This window comes from Tamandua tetradactyla, chromosome 13, assembly GCF_023851605.1.
Source record: "Tamandua tetradactyla isolate mTamTet1 chromosome 13, mTamTet1.pri, whole genome shotgun sequence".
NCBI classification, from domain to species: domain Eukaryota; kingdom Metazoa; phylum Chordata; class Mammalia; order Pilosa; family Myrmecophagidae; genus Tamandua; species Tamandua tetradactyla.
In genome coordinates, this window is record NC_135339.1 from 6,656,594 (window position 1) to 6,673,777 (window position 17,184).

At 39.6% G+C, this 17,184-nt stretch overlaps 1 protein-coding gene across 2 annotated transcripts in view; it reads left to right on the forward strand.

Annotated features, from left to right (window-relative positions):
• Positions 1–17,184, forward strand: part of VSTM4 (V-set and transmembrane domain containing 4) — a 110,524-nt gene that overhangs the window by 43,303 nt on the left and 50,037 nt on the right. For both annotated transcript variants that reach the window (XM_077124650.1, XM_077124651.1), the window contains one exon: positions 6,205–6,238. In XM_077124650.1, coding sequence (XP_076980765.1) covers positions 6,205–6,238 — 34 coding nt within the window. The remainder of the gene's footprint in view (positions 1–6,204; positions 6,239–17,184) is intronic.

The window sequence follows — 17,184 nt, forward strand, 5'->3', positions numbered from 1 at the left end:
CACCTCCAAAGGACGCTGGCTGGTGGACTCTGCTTCTCGTGGCTATTTCTTTCCTCTCTGCTCTCTCTGAATCTCTCATTCTCCAAAATGTTTCCTCTTTTATAGGACTTCAGAAACTAATCAAGACCCGCTACCTAATCCAGCTTAGCAAGCACTCTTGACTAAATCACATCTCTAGGGAGATGATCTAATTACAGTTTCAAACGTGCCATATTGAATAAGGATTAGAAGAAACGACTGCCTTTACAAAATGGGATTAGGATTAAAACATGGCTTTTCTAGGGCACGCACATCGTTTCAAACCAGCACAGGGCCTGTCTCACCTTTGCAAAGCCATTGGGAAGCTCAGAGGAGATGGCGTTGCAGAAGACCATGTGGGTGCTTTCTCCGCCAGTGCTGGGCATGGGTGGTCCTGGGGCTGGTGGGAGGCCGGACTCCTGCTGCACCCTTCCTGGGCTTGCCCCTTCCCCAGCGGCCATCATGCCACATGATCAGCTTAGTAGATACAAAATGCCAGCTGCATGTGCAATTCTGCATTTTTCTTAGCAGTCACTAAGAAAAATTATATTATATTATATTATAATATAATATGACATATTACATATTTATGCTTTTTACCCATTTATTGTTTACCCCCCACAGAAATGTCAGCTTCTTTGAGGACAGCATTTTGTTTGTCTTTTTCTCTGCTGTACTTCCACAGCCTCAAACAGGATTGGGCCAGTAGTATGTGTCTAGTAAACATTTATTACTATTGAACTACAGGCATTACAACTCTTAAAAGAATATAAGCCAGGGGCAGGCCACGGTGGCTCAGCAGGCAGAGTTCTTGCCTGCCATGCCGAAGACCCAGGTTCGATTCCTGGTGCCTGCCCAAGCAAAAAAAAAAAGAACACAAGCCAGTACAAAGAGAATTTTATAGGATAAAATCTGAAAATCTAGGTGTGTTGGTTTGAAGCTGTTAGGCACCCCAGGAAAGGCCATGCTCTTACTTTTTTTCAACTTTTTTTATTGTATAGCTCCCCCAATCTGGTCTCCTGATCCTTCTCTTCCAGACCACTTTGCCACACTCTCCCTGGTCTTGACTTCCTAAGACATGGATCAGTTAATGGATTCTCTTGTGCCCCCATCTCAGCTCTACCATGCTCCAAGTGGGAACCTGCGGGCTGGACATTTGTCCCTTTAGCCTAGGTAACTTCATGTGTAGTAGCTCTAACCCCTGCCTGCCTGGTGTCTCTGAGAATGCTATAGAGTAGTTATGAGGCACTCTGGACTCCAGTGGCCAAGCTCAGCTGATTCTCAGCTGTGTGGCCTTCGCAAGTTTCTTATCCTCTCTGTACCCTAGGGTCCTCACCTGTAAAATAGGAATAATGACATGTTTATGGTGAAGATTAAATTCAAGTTGCAGTCTTCAAGTAGTTTTGCTTACACTCTTTTAAACAAGAGTGCACATTTTTTGTTGACATCTAAACTTTTTCATCAGAATTGTAAATTGTGGCAAAGGATGTAATTTTCAGAGCATCGCTAATATTTACATCTTGAAATAAAATAATTATGTCTCTTTTATATCCAAATGCCATGAATTTTAAAATCATCTCCATTTATTTAAAGAATCCATAAAAGAACAAAAAAAAGATTTAACTGTTGGAAATTTTATATTATCCCCTTTTTTCTTGGAACTTTTATCTTCAGTTCATTCCCCCATAGAAATATATCCTACATAGCATATTTTTCTTTGGTTTTAAGAGTCCTATACTGATCATCCTATTATACTTCTTTATAAGATAATATGCATATAAATTTAAACCAATAATTATGTATTTCCTTATTCCATAAGCTTCCAAACTTAAAATCTTTCTTCTTGATTGAATTATCAATCTGTAAGGTAATGTGATTTGTAAAATTATATAAAATTTATCAAAGTCACACAAATATATTAAACATTTAGAAAACTAATAATCATAAGAAGTATAATTTTATTGGAAATTCATATGCATTATTATTGAGGTAGATTTTTATTTTTACTTCATATACTTTTAGATAAATTTACTTTGTGGTAGAATTCAGCTTCAATTCTCTTCCTTATTTTACAAATAGATTTTAGCTCTGAAAAATCTTGTTCAGTATAAAGCAAAGCTGGAATGGATGAAGTTGTCTTACAACACTCACTACTTTGAATTGCTTCTGAGTTAGATATCAAAAGTCACATCATGATCTATCATCAAAAACAATTTTTAATACTCTACAAACCCACAGCTGGGTTAGGTGGTTATTTAGTTCTTGTTGAAAGCAAAATATTGAAATTGGCTCCCTTGCTAAAAGTTTAGTTGCTTAGTCACTAGTCTTTGACTTTCTCAACACTGACACCAATATTTTGAATCATTTCTTCATTTGGTGCCTGCCTTAGTTTCCTGGGGCTGCCTTAACAAAGTGCCATACACATTGGGTGACTTAAAACAGCAGAAATTAACTGTCTCAGTTCTGAGGCCAGATGTTCAAAATCATGGCATCCATGGTGCCTGATCCCTCTGCAAGCTTTGCTGCCTCTTCCGGTTTTGGGCATTTTCCAGCAATTCTCGCAATTCTTGGCTTGTAGAGGCATCATTCCTTGTAGATGCATCACTCCAATCTCTGTCTCTGTCTTCTGTGACCTACTCCCTGTATCTGTCTCCATTTCCAAATTTCCCTTTTCTCTTAGGGATACTTATGTTGAATTAAGGCCCACTGTCTTTGTCAGGGTTCTCTAGAGAAACAGAACTGACAGAAGATATATATGTATATATAGTCACATATATATAAATATTCATTTCTATAAGTACTAAGAGATTAGTATATTAAGAAATAAGTATAGGGATTGGCTCATGTGACCGTGAGGATTGGCAAGTTCAAATTCCATAGGGCAAGCCACAAGTTGAGAACTCTCAAGGAGAATTAAAGAGAAGCTGCCTGGCTGAAGCAGGCAGAAATTCTTCTTTTTGATAACTGAAATCCTCAGTTCTCCCTTTAAGGTCTGATTGGATGAGACATCTCTCACTGCTGAAGGCAGTGTGGAAAATACCATGATGGTAGATAAGACATTCTGTAAGTCCATAGATGGTTGTTTTGGCAGGCAGAAGCATTGCATGTAGGGAAGGCAAATCAGTATCCAGAGGATATGTCTATTCCAGTTAGAACAAAATTCTGCCCCTTCTGTGATGGAAGTGGTCCAGTGTAATCAACCTGTCACTGAGTAGCAGGCTGATCATCTTGGGGAATGATGCTATGTTGGGTACCAAATATTGGCCTCTCCTGCTTGCAGATTGGGCACTGAGTAGTGGCTGTAGCCAGGTAAGCCTTGCGAGTGGAGGTCCATGTTGGCTGAGCCCATGCATAACCTCCATCCCTACCACCATGACCATTTTGTTTATGAGCCCATTGAACAATAGAGTTTTTGAGGAAAGAGGCCAAATGGTAACCATCAGAAAGGGTCATCCTATCCACTTGATTATTAAAATCCTCCTTACTGAAATCACCCTCTGGTGAGCATTTACATAGGACACAAATATCTTTATGTTCATTGCCCATTCAGAAAGGTCTATCCACATACCTCTTCCCCAGACATCTTTGTCACCAGTCTTCCAGTCGTGCTCCTTCTAAGTCCCTGACCACGGAGCCAAACTATTGGCTGCAACCCATGAATTGGTATACAAATGCACCTCCAGCCATTTCTCCTTCCGATCAAAATGAACAACCAAGTGCGCTGGTTGAAGTTTCACCCACTGGACGAATTTCCCCTCACTACTGTTCTTCAGGGATGTCCCAGAAAGGGGCAGCCATGCTGCACCTGTCCACTTTCAGGTTGTCTCCAAAATCCAAAGATGCCAACTAGGCATTTTGCCTCTTTTTGTGGATGTAGAAGGAACCACACGCAACAGTTCATCCTTTACATTTTTTAAGGGATATCTCAAAAATGTCCCACACAACTATATGCCTAGAAATTTCACTGAGGTGGAAGACCCCTGAATTTTTGTTGGGTTTATCTTCCATCCTCTGACATGCACCCACCTTAGAGTATTTACTGCTTGTTGCTCATTAGGTCCAATCACCATAATGTCATCAATTTAATAGACAAGTGTGATGTCTTGTGGAAGGGAAAGGTGATCAAAGTTCTGAGGACTATATTATGACATGGGGCTGGAGAGTTGATATACCCTTGAAGTAGGGCAGTGTAGGTGTATTGCTGGTATTGCTGGCTGAAAGCACATTATTTCTGATGGTCTTTACTAACAGGTATTGAGAAGTAAGCATTTGCCAGAACAATAGCTATATACCAGATACCAGGTGATGTATGGATTTGCTCAAGTAATGATATTACATCTAGAACAGAAACTATGATTTAAATCACCACCTAGTTAAGTTTGTGATAATCCACTGTCGTCCTTCAGTATCCATCTGTTTTCTGATCCATGTTGTTTTCTTAACCAAGCAACTAGACACCATAGCCTAGCCAAGTTGACACATGAAAGTAACCTTCATACCTCCCTTAATCCAGTATATCCTCATCTTTACTAATTATATCTTTAAAGATTCTATTTACAAATAAGTTCATATTTGCATGACTGTGGGTTAGGACTTGAACATGTCTTTTGGGGGAGTCAGTTCAACCCATGACAGTGCCCCAAAGGTTTTCACATCCAAGACAGGTCTTATAGTAGCATTCAAGAGGGATGAGAGTTGTGCTTTGAGTTTATTAAGTGGGACAGGGTGCTATGGAAGGGAAGGGAGCAAAAGGAGTATAGCCAGACTTGAGGGACTTTCCCTGAGGGTGAATTGGAGGAGAAAATATATATGGAAGGGGAGGACCTGGAAATTGATTTGTTTAAAATTGTCCTTCCCTAGAGTGCCTGAGGGTACGCATATTCCAGCTGGAAGACCACTGATCTATAGACTAAGCTCAGAGTAGTGCAAAATGCACATGAAGTATTCAGTAAATGTTAGCTATAGTTGTTATTACTTTGTTGCATTGATACCAGCACATACTGGGAGCTCAGTAAATGGAATTACAGAAAAAACTTAGATACTAGTAAGAGGTTTAAACAGATAAACCAGTAGAGCCCCTGTCTAAGCCTGAGATGCTGTCATCCTGGTTTGGAACCTGCATCAGTTATTACCTATTTCTCTGTGATGATTCACCAGAAATATAGTTACTTAAAACAATAGCTCTTTTATCTGCTTCCATTCCATGGGTCAGCAGTCAGGGCTGTGCTCAGCTGAGTTGTGCTGCTGGTCTCAGCTGGAGTCACTCATGTGGCTGCAGACCACTGGTGGGTTAGCTGGAGACTGGTTGGTCAGGAGTCCTCAGTTGGAGTAACTTCTGTCTGCTCCATGTGGTCTCATCTTCCAGTGGGCGATTGAGGCTTCTTCCCATGGTAGCAGAAGGGTACCTAGCGATAAGAGAGGATCAAACCCAGAGGCACAAATTCCTTTGATGCCTCAGTGACACATTTATTAATGTCTCAGTGGCCAGAACAAGCCCAGAGTGAATGTGGTGGGTGTGGATAGATGCAGGGAGGTGCAGTTCACTGGGCCCATTGATGGGGCAATCTCCCACAGAACCCCAGGATTCCCCAGGCTGCTTCAGCTTTACTTATATGAGAGGAACTTGTTGGAATAAGGTGTCCCTGTTTTTTCTCTGAAGCTAGAATAATTTGGTTTTCCTCCAGGAGGCCTAGTGTGGAAGGATGTCTTGCTCCAAGTCTGTTCTTTCAAAGGCCTCTTCTTAGTTCTGGAAGGGCATTAACCAGAGCATGAACCCCACTTTACAGTGAGGAGCTTCTAAGAGGAGACAGAGTGGCCCAGCTTGCCCAGAGAAAGCCTTCTCATGACTCAGGCGGTGTTCAGAAGTTGGGTGACTTATATTTCCATTTCCCTTCAGGTTAGAACCCAACTCACCCTAGCCAAAAATGAGTACTTTAGAGTGTGCAGTCAGCGGTCTGGGTTGTGTGTCTTCAGGTCTGGCTCGACCCTAAAGGCCAAACAACACGAGGTCATAGTGGTGTCCGGACTATGGATCTGCTGTACTCACCTTAAAAGAAGTAACGAAGCCTTTACTGTCGTCCCAATATAGGAACAGCCCCTGGGCCCTGCATTTCTTGGTAATTCCTCGTGCACATTTATCCAACGTAGCATTTATTTATTATTTTCTATATTTCTTTCTTTTCACAGTGAAACATTATTTGGTGAAATGTCCTCAGAACAGGTAAGAACATGTTGTTTCTTTTTTTTAAAATGAAACTCTTTGCTCATCTTACTTTTTTTCGATATTACCAAGACATTGGCTACATTCCTATCATTACCTAAAGGTTTGCATAAGAGACCACAAATTAGGCTAAAAATATATTCTTCTCGCATTTGCATGCTTTCAGATTCTGCACTCTAGTGGGTCCAGTGAACTTGTGGTTTATGCTGACCCAGCATGCATGCTGGAGGAGGCAGAAGGGTACCTAGCGATAAGAGAGGATCAAACCCAGAGGCACAAATTCCTTTGATGCCTCAGTGACACATTTATTAATGTCTCAGTACATGCTCCTGGAGAGCAGTTCTCTCAGTGTCTAAGTTAGGAAGTGTGTAGCATTTGGATTGAGCCATTTGGATACAGGAGTTTATCACAAATGCTCCTAAGCCTTTTCCACCAAGGCGTACTTGTACTTTGTCACCACTCTTGTATTAGTAATATAATATGTACTAAGATGGTAGCCTTTTAGCTGGTGAGACTCACCTCATGGGTAACATAATAGTTATAGGAAACAATTCAAACCCCTAATGCTTAAAAGAATGAATTTGGAATCTCCAGTCCAGAGAAGATGGCACCTGCATCTCCTTACTAAGCGTAACTATAGACCATGCAAATATCACAAGAGACCTCCCAAGGACTCTGAAAGGTGGTAAGAAGAAGGCAAACTGGGTTAAGATCCCAGAACTAGAGGAACAAAAGCCACAGAGCATTCTATATCTCTCCACCCAACAGGATAAGGTGACTCAATCCTGGTGTTTCCTGAGCCCCAACCTAGCAACAGGAAGCCCCAGGTAGACTCATGCTCCCACAGGTCATACAGGAGTCCCTCTGACCACCTCAAGCAAACCAGATGCTACCTGCGCAGGAGATCAACTAGGAACCCCACCAAAAATATAAGCTGGAGGAAGGGCTCTCCTTTCCCACTGGGCCCAAGACTCCCTTTCCTTGCCCAGAGTCACAGATATTTATTTATTTTTTTATTATTTTCATTCAATTCTGTATATTTTTACTTACTTTTAGACTTCCTCTTTGATCATGGATTACTTAGAATTGTGTTGCTTAATTTGTACCAATTTAAAGATTCTCCTGCTGCTGTTCTATTATTGGTTTCTGGTTTGATTCTAGTATGATCAGAGAACACATTGTGTATGATTTTAGTTCTTTTATATTTGTTAAGGTGTGTGGAGCGAGTCGCTATGTAGTGTGTCAGTGGAACACAGGCTCAGGCCCAACAGGGACTTTCAGCAGATGGGATGGGAGAGCCCATCGTGACTGGTCTCTCAGGGAGGCTGAACTGCTTGGATCGGGGATGGTGGATGGCAGCTCTGTACACCCCGCTTTGCAGTGGAGGGGAGAGACACCTGTACCATCAGAGGGAGGGGTCTGCCACAAAGAGCTCCAGCCTGATAAACATCTGGGTCTGCTTGTTCTCCGTTGTTGGGTTTAAGGTGTGGTCAGGCCTTTTCATTAGACCTAACGTAGCCTTTAGGCTGCAAAGTATAAACACTCTGAGACAACTACACACAATAGAAAAGGAGCTGGGGTAGGCTTGCACTGGAAGATGAGCGGGTGTGTGACTTCCCCTGCAAGGTTTGCTTTGTGGCCCAGGATGTGCTCTACCTTGTTGAATGTTTCTAGGAACTTGAGAAAATACATTCTGCTGTTGTTGGTTGAAGTGTTTCATGTATGTCATTAGGTCCTGTTGGTTGTTTGTATCATCTGTATCTTCGTTGACTTCAGGTCTAGTAATTCTGTGAGTTGCTAACAAAGGAGTGAGTAAGTCTCCAGCCATAGTAGTGGATTTGTCTATTTCTTCATCCAGCTCTCTCAGGTTATGTGTTATGTGTTTTGAGGTTCTGTTGTTTGGTGTGTGCACATTTAAGGTATTTATGCTTCCGGTTGAATTGATCTATTGTTTTGAAATGTCTCTCTTTGTGTCTAGTAATTTTCTTTGTCCTGACAAAAATTTAATATACCCACTCCTGCTTTCTTTTGATTGTTTATGTAGTACATCTTTTTCCATCTGTTACTTTCAGCCTGTCTGTATCAGTATGTTGGAACTGAGTTTGTTGCAAACAGCAGACAGTTGGGTCATGTTATTTATCCATTCTGACAATCTGTGTTATTTGGTTTATTTAGACCATTTACATTTAAGGTAAATTCTATGTTAGTAAATAAGTTTTCTGTTTGTTTAATTCTGTTTCTCTTTTCTTGCTTTCTTGTATGTTATTTGAACATATTTTAGGATTCCATCTTGATTTGTCTGTAATGTTTTTGAAAACACATATTTTTGTTTTTGATTTTGTATAACTTTTGTAGTGGGCCACACATATATTTATATGTGACTTATCACAGTCTACTAGTACCAACATTTTACCACTTTAAGTCTAAATATACTAAATATATGGATGCAGCTAAAGCAGTAATGAGAGGGACATTTATTGCAAAAAATGATACAATGGAGTTGAAGAAAGGCTTCAAATCAACAATCTGAAGTCTCAGTTCAAGAAATTAGAAGAAGAAGAACATCTTAAGCTTAAAGCAAATAGAAGGAAGTAAATAAGAAATATCAAAATGAAAATTAATGAAATAAAAATTAGGAAAACAATTGAGAAAATCAATAAAACAAAGGATGGTTCTTGGGCGGCATCGATAAAATTGATAAACCTCTAACTAGACTGACAAAAACATAGAGAAGAAACAAATCACCAATGTCATGAATGTAATAAATGCTATCATTACAGACCTTGCGACCATGAAAAAGATAAGAGTATACTATAAAAAACTTTACCCTTGTAAATTCAGTAACTTAGCAACTATCAAAACCCAACCAAAATAAAAATGGATCATTGGAATAGCTCAAAAGCAATGAAAGAAATTGAATTAATAAGTAAAATGTTCCTAAAGAAATCACCAGGCCTAAGATGTCACTGGAGTACTGGAGAATTCTGTCAAACATTTTTTTTTTTAAATCACAGCAATTTTACACAATCCCATCTACAAAAAGAACACTTATCAATTCATTATATGATGACAGTGTCATCCTGAGGTCAAAACCAGGCAGCAACGGTATCAAAAATGAAAATTACAGATTAGTAGTGTTCATAAACTTAGATGCAAAATCTGTTAATGAAATCATAGCAAACGAAATCCAACAATGTACAAAAATAATTATATAGTATCATGATATGGTATTTATTCTTAGTATGCAAGACTGGTTCAATTTTCTGAAAACAACCAATATAATCTGCTGTATCAATAGCCTAAGAAAAAAAGTCATATGAACCTATCATTTGACAGAAAAAAATAATCCGACAAAAATCCAATGGTCATTCATGATTTAAAAAAAAACAACACTTCTTAGCAAGTTAAGAATGGGTGGTATTTAGCTCAACCTGGTAAAGAACATTTACAAAAAGCAAATGTCTAACATCATGCTTAACAGTTAAAGATAAATTACTTTTCCCTAAGATCAGGCACAAAGCAAATATGTGCATTCTCACCTTTCTGTTCAGTATAGTTCTGGAAGTTCTAGCCAATGCATGAGGCAAGTAAAATAAACAAAAGGCATATGTATGAGAAAGGAAGAAATAAAGGTGTCTCTGTTTGCAGATGACATGAAAATTCTAAGGTGTCTATAAATGCATAACTAGAACAAATAAGTGGGTTCTGCAAAATCGCATGATACAGATGTATAAAAAAATCAATTGCATTCCTACAAACTAACAATAAACATGGAAACAGAAATTAAAAATGCAACCTCGTTTCTAATCTCTCCAAAGAAAATAAATATTAGGTGTAAATGTAAGAAAACATATATAGGATTTGAATGCTGAAAATTGCAAAATGCTGAAGAAAAAAAATAAAAGAAGACCTAAATCAATGGTGAGACATGTCATTTTGGAGTTTGGAAGATTCGCCATAGTAATACACATCTATATTGGTGTATAGGTTTAATGCAATTCCTCTCAAAATCTCACAAAGGCTTTTGTAGATATGGACGAAGTTATTCTGAAACTTATTTGGAAAGGCCAGGGGACTAGAACAGCTCAAACAAGTTGACAAAGAAAAGTAAAGGGGGAGGGACCAATCTCCTCAATGTTAAGACCTAAGGATAGTTACAGTAAACAAGTTGGTGTGGTAATGGTAGAGGGATAGATGCATGGGTCAATGGGACAGCACAAAAGAAAACCCAGATACAGACCAACACAGATATGCACAACTGATGTTTCACAAATGGGTGCAAAAGTAATTCAATGAAGAAAAACCAGCCTTTTCAACAAATGGCCACCTGTAGACAAGGACATGAACTTTGACTTAAACTTCACACTTTATGCAAAAAATTAACTCATAGCTGTTCACATACTTAAATTTAAAATCTTAAAACCAGAAAACATTTAGAAAGAGGAAACATGGACAATTTCTGAGATCTGGGCCTGGGCAAAGAGTTCTTAGACTTAATATAAAAGGCATGAGTCATGAAAGGAAAAAATGATGAATTAGCCTTCTTCAAATCTTAACCTTTTGCTCTGCAGAAGCCCACATGGAAAGGATGAAAAAACAAGTTGGGGCTAAGTAGTTTACAAACCACATATCCAACAAAGGATTAGTATCTAGAATATGTAACGAATTTTCAAAACTCAATAGTAGAAAGAAATAATCAAATTAGAAAATGGGCTAAACGTTTCGCCACAGGGGATGCACAAATAACAAATAAGCATATGAGAATATGTTCGACACCATTAGTCATTAGAGAAATATAAATAAAAAACCATATGAGATATCACTCCATGTCTATCAGAATGGCTAATAAAAATAATAGCAATATCGAATGCAGAGAAACTGGGTCACTCATACATCACTTATGGGAATTTTAAATGGTCCATTAGAGCCAATGTGGGAAACATGTTGCAGTTTTTAATAATCTTCACATTCAACTGTCGTATGATCCAGCAAGTGCACTTCTTGGCATTTATCACAGAGAAAAAAGCTTAAGTTCAGACAAAAAACTTACATAAATTTTCATAGCAGCTTTATTTGTAATGGCCCCAAACTGGAAACAAACCAGATGTCTTTTATGGGTTAATGGTTAAACAAACTGTGGTATATCTGTACCATGAAATAACAGTCCGCCATAGGAAGGAATGAACTACTGATACATGTCACGACTTGGATGAATCTACTGAGAAACAAGCCAATCCCCCCAAAAGTCATATGCTGTATGATTCCATTTATATCATATTTTTGAAGTGGAAAAAATGATAGAAATGGAGAAGAGATTTGTGGCTGCTTTGGTCTAGGAACACAGAGGTGGGAGGTAGGAAGAAAGTAGATTGGTTCTAAAATATCAACATATAGGATCTTTTTAGCACGGAGCTATTTATTATCTCAACTCTAGTGGTGATTGCATGAACCGACACATGATGAAATTGTATGCCACTGAACACACACATACACATGAGTACAAGACTGGGGAAGTCTGATCAAGACAAAAAGATTGTATCAAGGTGTTCTAGTTTGCTAGCTGCCAGAATGCAATATACCAGAAACGGAATGGCTTTTAACAAGGGAAATTTAATGAGTTGCTAGTTTACAGTTCTAAGGCCGAGAAAATGTCCCAATTAAAACAAGTCTATAGAAATGTCCAATCAAAGGCATCCGGGGAAAGATACCTTGGTTCAAGAAGGTCGATGAAGTTCAGGGTTTCTCTCTCATCTGGAAAGGCACATGGCGAATGCAGTCAGGGCTTCTCTCTCAGCTTGGTTCAAGAAGGTCGATGAAGTTCAGGGTTTCTCTCTCATCTGGAAAGGCACATGGCGAACGCAGTCAGGGCTTCTCTCTCAGCTGGAAGGGCACATGGCAAATATGGCATCATCTGCTAGCTTTGTCTCCTGGCTTCCTATTTCATGAAGCTCCCCGGGAGGCATCTTCCTTCTTCATCTCCAAAGGTCGCTGACTGGTGGACTCTCTGCTTTGTAGTGTTGCTCTCTCTGAATCTCTCTGAATCTCCAAAATATTCCCTCTTTTATAGGACTCTAATAAACCAATCAAGATTCACTCAAATGGGTGGAGACATGTCATCCCCTAATCCAGTTACACAACCATTCTTGACTAAATCACATCACCTAGGGAGATGATCTCATTACAGTTTCAAATCTACAGTATTGAATAGGGATTATTCTACCTTATGAAATGGGACTTATATTAAAACATGGCTTTTCTTAGGGGGCACACTTCCTTTCAAACCAGCACACAAGGTCAATATCTTTGTCATATTAGACTATAGATTTGCAAAACGTTATGATTTTGGAGAAACCAGTGGAATCTCTCTGCATTATTTTTTATGACTGTGTGCTGGTTGAAACCAGGAATCGAACCCAGGTCCTCTGGCATGGCAGGAAAGCGTTCTTGCCGCTGAGTCACTGTGGCCTGCCCTGAGCCATGTTCTTTTAATCCAGTCTTGCAGGGGCAGACCTGTTGTTGGGTGGGACTTTTTTTTTTTAATTAAGAGCAACAAATCATAAAATACATTTCAGTTCAAAGTCATAGTTATTTAAACAAAACTTCCTGTAATAAACATTATATTTGCCCTGAGGGAAAAATTCTAATTTCCATCTATTCTTCTTCTTTTTTTTCATCATACACACATAGTTGTGTATTCATTGAATATACACATAGTTGTATATTCATTACCATGATCATTTTTTAGAACATTTGCATCACTCCAGGAAAAAAAGTATTAAAAGAAAAACTCATACATACCATACACCTTACCCCTCCCTTCCATTGACCACTAATGTTTCCATCTACCCAATTTATTTTAACCTTTGTCTCCCCTGTTATTTATTTATTGTCCATATATTTTACTCATCTGTCTATACCCTGGATATAGGAAGCATCAGACACAATGTTTTCACAATCTCACAGTCACATTGAAAACGTTATACCTTTATGCAAATGTCTTCAAGAATCTAGACTACTAGAACGTAGCTCAACAGTTTCAGGTACTTCCCTCCAGCCACTCCAATATACCATAAACTAAAAAGGAATGTCTGTATAGTGCATAGGAATAACCTCCAGGATAACCTCTTGACTCTGAAGTCTCTCAGCCACTGACACTTTATTTTGTCTCATTTTTCTCTTCCCCATTTTGGTCAAGAAGGCTTTCTCAGTTCCTTGATGATGAGTCCTGGCTTATCCTGGGCTTTCTCAGGGATATTTACACTCCTAGGAGCCATATCCTGTGTAGGAGGGAGGGCAGTGAGTTCATCTGCTGTGTTGGCTGAGAGAAAGGCCACATCTGAGCAACAAAAGAATTTCTCTGGGGGTGACTCTTAGGCCAAATTTTAAGTAGGCTTAGCTTATCCTTTGCAGGAATAAGTTTCATAGCGACGAACCCCAAGATCAAGGGCTCAGCCTGTTGATGGTTGTCCCCACTGCTTGTGAAAATACCAGGAATTCTCCAAGTAGAGAAGTTGACTATCTCCTCCTTTCTCCCTGTCCCCACAGGGGCACTTTGCAAATACTTCTTTATTGACTGCCCTTATCACTCTGAGATTTATTGGGGCATCACAACTAACCTGTTCAAGCCAACAAAATCTCACGCCTTATTCAAGATTCCATGTATTTAGGTGTTCAACCAAAGTGACCATTCAAGTTGAGTGGAACTTTTGATTAGGTTGTTTCCATGGAGATATGACCCCACCCATTCAAGGTCGGTCTTAATCCACTTACTGGAGTCCTTTAAAAGGGAGGCATTTTGAAGTAAGCATAGATATTTGGAGACAGAAAATGCTCTGGGAGATGCTAAGCAAAGAGATGAAATCTAGAGTTTGCCCTGAAGGAGCTAAGTGAGGACCCATAGATGCTTAGAGAAAGAGACACCCCAGAGATACTAGGAGAAGCCCAGCAGGACACAGAGAGAAAGCCATTGGAATCAGAAGCTGAAAGCAGTGAACCTGGAGCAAGAACTGGGAGAATACCAGTCACATGCCTTCCCAGCTGACAGAGGTGTTCCAGATGCCAGCAGCCTTTCTGCAATCCAGGTATCATCTTCTTGATGCCTTAATTTGGACATTTCCATGGCCTTAGAACTGCAAATTTATAATCTAATAAATCCCCTTTGTAAAAGTCAATCCATTTGTGGTATACTACATTCTGGCAGCTTTAGCAAACTGAAACAGACTGCATGTGAATCTACAATTATTTCTGTAAAAATTGCAATTATTACTATTGTTGAGTTTGGGATCTTTGAAGACATGTTACTTATATCAAAATTTAATTTATTTTATTGAGCATTTACTATCTGCCAGGGCTCTTCTAGGAGCTTGGAATACAGTAGTTGAGAAAAGAGAGAAAACTTTTCCCTGCCCTCAAGGAGCTTACAAGGTTGTTCTAGTTTGCTAGCTGCCAGAATGCAACACACCAGAGACGGATTGGCTTTTAATAAAAGGGGGTTTATTTTGTTAGTTCTTCAGAGGAAAGGCAGCGAACTTTCCACTGAGGTTCTTTCTTACGTGGAAGGCACAGGATGGTCTCTGCTGGTCTTCTCTCCAGGCCCCTGGGTTCCAACAACTTTCCCCGGGGTGACTTCTTTCTGCATCTCCAAAGGCCTAGGCTGAGCTGCAAGTGCTGGGATGAGGAATGCTGAGCTGCTTAGGCTGTGCTACCTTGCGCTCTCTCATTTAAGCTCCAGCCGGTTAAGTCAAACGTCACTCATTGCAGCAGACACACCTCCTAGCCAACTGCAGATGTAATTAGCAACAGATGAAGTTCACATACCATTGACTTATGTCTGTAGCAACAAAACTAGGTATGCTCACCTGGCCAAGTTGACAACTGAATCTAACACAAAGGTAGAGGTTGCAGAAGCATTTGTCTGCAGGAGAGACTTACGGCTATGGCCTTGTGAGAAAATCAGCAAATCTGCTTGTGAAGACTTACAAAAACAGCCATTTTAGGACTCTGGACATTGACTGATGGCATATGCTGATATGAGAAGCTTTTATACTTGAAAAACTGCTGAACTTCAGGAAGGAGCAGCGGACTCTGTTGTTCTGGCCTTGGCCTGCTCTCGTGCTTCCTTTTCCCTCCCAGCCTGGTTGGTGGGAAGGTTCTTTCAAGTAGGGCAGGCCGCGACCTGGAGCTGTGCACAAAGGGCACAGCCAGCGTCCTTCTCCATTGGCGGGACACCCGCACGTAGTGACAGGAGGCCCAACAACTTTACCAGACTGAGGATTTGATCTTTGTCGGGGCAGGAGTATTTCTGGCTGCCTAACATGCATGTGCACTGGAGAGTGGAGAGGGATGCCAAGGCAATTCTGCAGAGAAAGGACAGAAAAACAGGAACTCAGACGCTGACCTCAGGTTTCAGCAAAAATTAACTACAGACGATTATAGACCTAAATGTCAGAGCTGAACTGTAAATCTTGTAGAAGCAAACAGGAGAACATCATAAGCACGATTCATAAAAGAAGTAATTGATAAAGTTAAAAACACTTACAATGCAACAGTAAGAAGACAACCCTATTAAGAAATGGGCCCTAAAGAACACCTAGGGCTTTATCTGAGATGCTATAAAAGTTTCACACACTACGTTTACTTTCTAGAAGGCTACCACCTCCAGATGGGTTCCTAGGCCAGCTGAGTCCTGAAACCCAGAGGGCCCAACCTCTCCAGAACATCAGCTAGTTCCATCTCCCTATCCCATATTGTTGATGCTCCTTTCCAACATGAAAAAGTTAGAATGGGCGTCGCCCAAATACCCCTGAAGATTGGGAAAAGAATCAAAGGAGAAAGAGTAGTTATAACAGAGAAGAGAGGATTTATCAAATGAATATGATTACTGACTCATCATGTTGATATTTCTTTCAGTCTCCAGTGTCTTGGAGCAGCTAAAAGAAAAAACCTAAAATTGTGGAACTGTAATCCATACCAAACTCTGAAATCCATTCTGTAGCTGCTTGTTATGATGTGCTTTGAAATGTATTGCCTTTTTGTGTGTATGTTATATTTCACAACAAAGATGTTAAAAAAAGGAATGGGCAAAGGAGCTTGAACAGACGTTTTTTTCCAAAGCAGATGTGCAAATGGGTGATAATGAAAAGATGTTCAACATTATTAGTCATTAGGGAAATGCAGATCAACACCACAATGAGATACTACTTCATATCCACAAAGATGGCTGTTGTTAAATTAGTGATTGAAAATAACCAGAAAATAACAAGTGTTGGAGAGGGATGTGGGAAAATTGGGACCCTTGTGCCTTGTTGGGGGAAATGTAAAACGGTGCAGCCTTTGTGGAAAGCAGTATGGCCATTCGTCAAAAAATTCAATATAGAATTATTATTTGACACAGTAAATCCACCCCAAGGTGTATACCAGAGAATGCGAAAATAAGGTCTCAAACAGATATTTTTACAACAATGTTCATAGCAACATTGTTCATAATAGTTAAAATGCAGAACAACTCAAGTATCCATTGACAAATGCATGGGTAAACAAAACCTGAGACATGCTCACAATGGAATATTATTCAACTGTAAAAGACAATGAAGTTCTGAGACAGGCTGCAAAATGGGTGAACCTTGAAAACATGCTGAGTGAAATAAGCAAGGCAAATAGGGACAAATGGAATATGATTTCACTTATGTAAAATATCTAGAAATAGCAAATTTGTAGAGACAGGAAGTGGATTAGAGTTCCCAGGGTGTAGTGAGACAGGGAAAGGGGTAGTATTGCTTGGTAGATATAGTGTGGTTGTGAGTTTTGGAAATTTTAAAATAAAATTAATTTTTAAAAAATAAAATCAAACCAATAAACAAAAGCTTTGTACTTCAAGTATGCCATGAAGCATATGAAAAGACAAACCATAGATTGAGTGGAAATATTTGCAAATCATATTTCTGATA